The sequence below is a fragment of the Entelurus aequoreus genome, linkage group LG20 (genome assembly GCF_033978785.1).
Source record: "Entelurus aequoreus isolate RoL-2023_Sb linkage group LG20, RoL_Eaeq_v1.1, whole genome shotgun sequence".
NCBI lineage: Eukaryota > Metazoa > Chordata > Actinopteri > Syngnathiformes > Syngnathidae > Entelurus > Entelurus aequoreus.
In genome coordinates, this window is record NC_084750.1 from 33,156,963 (window position 1) to 33,161,962 (window position 5,000).

The 5,000-nt window shown below is 36.3% G+C and overlaps 1 protein-coding gene across 2 annotated transcripts in view; it reads left to right on the forward strand.

Moving 5' to 3' along the window:
* samd12 (sterile alpha motif domain containing 12) overlaps positions 1-5,000 on the forward strand; it is a 406,289-nt gene that overhangs the window by 88,648 nt on the left and 312,641 nt on the right. For both annotated transcript variants that reach the window (XM_062029978.1, XM_062029977.1), the window contains one exon: positions 3,934-4,142. In XM_062029978.1, coding sequence (XP_061885962.1) covers positions 3,934-4,142 — 209 coding nt within the window. The remainder of the gene's footprint in view (positions 1-3,933; positions 4,143-5,000) is intronic.

The window sequence follows — 5,000 nt, forward strand, 5'->3', positions numbered from 1 at the left end:
AGTTTCTGGGCTTCTGACAGACCATTGCATCTTTCATCCAGTGCTGCACAGATGTTTCTGGATTCTGAGTCATGGGGAAGGCAAAATAATTGTCAAAGGATCTGCGAGAAAAGGTAATTGAACTGCATAAAACAGGAATGGGGTATAAAAAGATATCCAAGGAATTGAGAATGCCAATCAGCAGTTTTTCAAACGCTGATTAAGAAGAGGAAAATGAGGGATTCAGGTAGACCAGCAAAGATTTCAGCTACAACCGCCAGGAAAATTGTTCGAGATGCAAAGAAAAATCCACAAATAACTTCAGCTGAAATACAGGACTATCTGAAAAATTGTGGTGTGGCTGTTTCAAGATGCACAATAAGGAGGCACTTGAAGAAAAATGGGCTGCATGGCAGAGTCGCCAGAAGAAAGCCATTTCTGCGCAAATGTCACAAAGTATCCCGCTTACATTACGCCAAACAGCACAGGAGGAGTTGTGAATGAATGAAATATGAAATATGTGCTGCAGTCTGCAGGTGTACCTAATGTTGTGGCCCAGCAGCGACTGCAGCACGGATTTCATATTTCATTCATTCACAACTCCTCCAACACGAACATTATTGTTTTTGCACTTTTGCCTTCTTATTAAATAACTTTTTTAAATAGATTCAATCTTGCAAGTGGAAACTTTAAGTGTGGGCTTTAGTTGATATAACACTCCCGTCAGAGGGTGCATTATCCGGCACAACACCTGAAGAGTTAGTTCTGCAAAGGGTTCTGGTTAGTAACAGTAACACAACATAAACACAACAGATTGTGTTTATGTTGTGTTACTGTGTGGATGTTCTCCCAAAATGTGTTTGTCATTCTTGTTTGGTGTGGATTCACAGTGTGGCGCATATTTCTAACAATGTTAAAGTTGCTTACACGGCCACTCTGTGTAAACTGTATCGCTGTTGATGAAGTATGCTTTGCATTTGCGTGTGTGTGTGCATGCAGGATCCGCTCATATCTTGTGACTAGGCGGGCACGTTGTTAGAAGGGATGAAAAGCGGACGTGACGTCAGCTCGTAGAGGACGTTAAAAGCAGTGCCTGTAAGGCACGCCCTCAAGACTGTGGAATACGGATATAATGACTGATGAACACCTTTGTTCGATAATGAGGGATTCCTCAGCTTAAAACTTGAGCCCCGACATTAATTAACTAGCATCCAAGAAAAGATGGCTGGTATCTGGCTTGGGCTCATCAGATTAGATCAGTGTGTTGCAAACTGAGCAGTTTAAAGTCCTGAATGGTTGGTTTATTCATTATTTTATTTTAAAATTTATTAGCCTGTGGAAAAAGTTAATGTTGATATTTACCTCAGAAGGCTGCAAATAGAAAAGAGGCATTCTATTTTTATTTAAATTGTATTTGATATGCCATTGATATTTTTTAATTATTATTATTATTATTTGAAACTCGATTTTGCATGTCACTATAAAGTTATATAAGCCTTGCTTGTTCAATATTTAATGCAAAACTTGTTTGGGTCCCTATCAAAATGGTTAATTTGTTCAGTGTTTTCCATAAACTGCCAAGATACCTGTGGCGGTGGGGTTGTGGCTATGGGCGTGGTCACATGGCATCATCGAGTAATTTGCATAATTTACTACAATGATTTGATTTTCTCTAAAAATGCTCAAAAAATTTATACTTACTAATCAATAATAACAGTTTTGTTTTAAACGTCCATCCATCTATCCATTTTACAATATATTTACAACACTTTATGTACATATTTATATACAGATTTGAACAATAAGTTATTCACTGAAATATATTTATTAATTGTGGTTCTTACAAAAAATATATCTTATAAAATATAAAAGCTAAAATGTCTCAAAGCTCTGCCCCTTTAATTAGTACATACTAAATAATTTAACTTTAGCCTACTACTACAACCATATTATTTACCAGTAACATAAAGTGAAACAGAGGCAGAGGTGTCCTGCTACAGTCAGTAACAAATAAACAGAAAACAGTAGTGGTGGTAGATAGACACAGAGCTTCATCAAACATCTGATCCACTGAACAAAGAGCTCCAAAAATCTTGAACTTTAGACTGCCATCAGTTTTACTCCCTACACTTAACCATGTGTTTCCTACTGCCTGCAGACTTTGCACCCTTTGTTATATACACATGTTGTGTTTCTAATATAAATACATTTAATAAAGTCAAATACAAATAAGGCAACAAGAAAAGTATCCTACACTTCTCTTTTGTAAAGTAAATCTGAACAGCCGATATGGGCATCTACATCAACTATATGATTTGCCTGAGAAGCTGGAGAGGAAAAAAAATAAATAATTTTTTTATTTATTTAAAATTTTTTATTTATTTATTTTATTTTATTTTATTTGTGGCGGACGTAATTCTTTCATGGCGGGCCGCCACAAATAAATGAATGTGTGGGAAACCCTGTTGTTCAACCTTGGCCCGCGGCTTTGTTAAGTTTTAAATTTTGGCCCACTCTGTATTTGAGTTTGACACCCCTGCTTTAGAGATTTTTGCCATAGTGTCTTTGGTTTTCTTGAGATGACAGTCATACAAAGTAAAAACAGGTAAATGGTCAGTGATATCACATATAAATAGGCCACTGGTGATTTGATTTCCCATGATGTTAGTAAAAATGTTGTCGATGATTGTGGCACTATGTGTTGTTATTCTGCTTGGTTTGGTTATGGTTGGATATAGAGACAAGCTGTACATTGTGTCAATGAAGTCATCAACATGTGTTTGCTTGGTTGAATTTAACAAATCAATGTTAAAATCACCACAGATAAATATGGTTTTATGGTTCACAGAGGAAAATAGTTTACCCATCCACTCATTGAAAGTTTCTATGCTTGAACCAGGTGCCTGCTATACACAACTATATATATATATATATATATATATATATATATATATATATATATATATATATATATATATATATATATATATATATATATATATATATATATATATATATATATATATATGTGTGTGTGTATATATGTATATCAATCTATATATATGTACATATACAGTATATATGGATATGTAGATAATATAATAATATGATATGTTTATATATTGGCTATTTATGTGTATATATATTGTTACTTTACATGCAGATGGCTTTTGGCCCCTGGCCAATTTTTTTTTAGCCAGATGAAGCCCCTGAGTCAAATAGTTTGGACACCCCAGCTGTTAAGACTTTGCCATTTAATGGTGTGTGTTGCCATCTAGTGGTGTTAATTAAAATAGCTTTACAAAATATAGTGAATTTGGCCTTTTTTAAAGACTGCGTCATTTTTGATTGATACTGTCGAGTAATTGACATACACTGTATGTTTTATGGTGGTTTTTAGTTTATTTAGATTATCAATCAATTCAAGCAGCTTTTTATATATTATATCACGAGAACAGCAGACACAATGGAACATCCACAACAAATGATGACAACAAAGAATCAGTCATCTGAATGATGCTCAGACAAACCTTGAGCAAAAACAGGCAGATTAAATATTGACTCAGGTTGATCAAGAAAACATGTAGCTAGAGCACAGGCGCCTATTAAAATGTGATTGGCACTCACGGTAGGGCAGACCATTCAATGAAATGTGATTAAATGAAACCAGAGAAGGCTGACAGAGATGTAATTATTAGACATAATAGAAGATGGCTGCCAGGATCCTGTGAAACTAACAATTAGGTAACAAGTGGCACACAAATGGTAATAGTCAGATATGCTAATAATTGTTGTGACTGCATTGAAAGACATTGAATTGATGAAGGTAAACATTTCCTCCTAATATCACATGCACTGTTCTGTGCATTTGACTGTTTTGACACTATGAAGTTTATAATCATCTTTTCCGCTCTCCCCAGTCATTCATCCGTGTTTTCTGTCTGACCCACGCAGCTGTTCACTGCACCCTGAGCCAAAATGGCATCGAACACCAGATGTGCCCTGACGACGTGGAATCGCAGCTTGATGAAGAGGAGGAGTCGGTCGATGGCCTGCCAGTGCTGCTTGATGACGACAGTCCAAGTTACCCCGACATCAGCCCCACCATATTCCATGGCCGTCTTCCGCCACATCGCTCAGTCTCCGAGTCTGAGCTCACGCGGGTGAGGAATCAAGTCATTTTTTTTGTACCAACAAATATAACAATAACACCACCAACTAGCTTATGTTACCTATATATATATATATATGTATGCACAAATATGTGTGTGTGTGTGTGTATGTATGTATGTATGTATATATATATATATGCACACATATATGTGTGTGTATGTACAAACCCCGTTTCCATATGAGTTGGGAAATTGTGTTAGATGTAAATATAAACGAAATACAATGACTTGCAAATAATTTTCAACCCATATTCAGTTGAATATGCTACAAAGAAAACATATTTGATGTTCAAACTGATTTAAAAATTTTTTTTGCAAATAATCATTAACTTTAGAATTTGATGCCAGCAACACGTGACAAAGAAGTTGGGAAAGGTGGCAATAAATACTGATAAAGTTGAGGACTGCTCATCAAACACTTATTTGGAACATACCACAGGTGTGCAGGCTAATTGGGAACAGGTGGGTGCCATGATTGGGTATAAGAACAGCTTCCCAAAAAATGCTCAGTCTTTCACAAGAAAGGATGGGGCGAGGTACACCCCTTTGTCCACAACTGCATGAGCAAATAGTCAAACAGTTTAAGAACAACGTTTCTCAAAGTGCAATTGCAAGAAATTTAGGGATTTCAACATCTACGGTCCATAATATCATCAAAAGGTTCAGAGAATGTGGAGAAATCACTCCACGTAAGCGGCATGGCCGGAAACCAACATTGAATGACCGTGACCTTCGATCCCTCAGACGGCACTGTATCAAAAACCGACATCAATCTCTAAAGGATATCACCACATGGGCTCAGGAACACTTCAGAAAACCACTGTCACTAAATACAGTTTGTCGCTACAT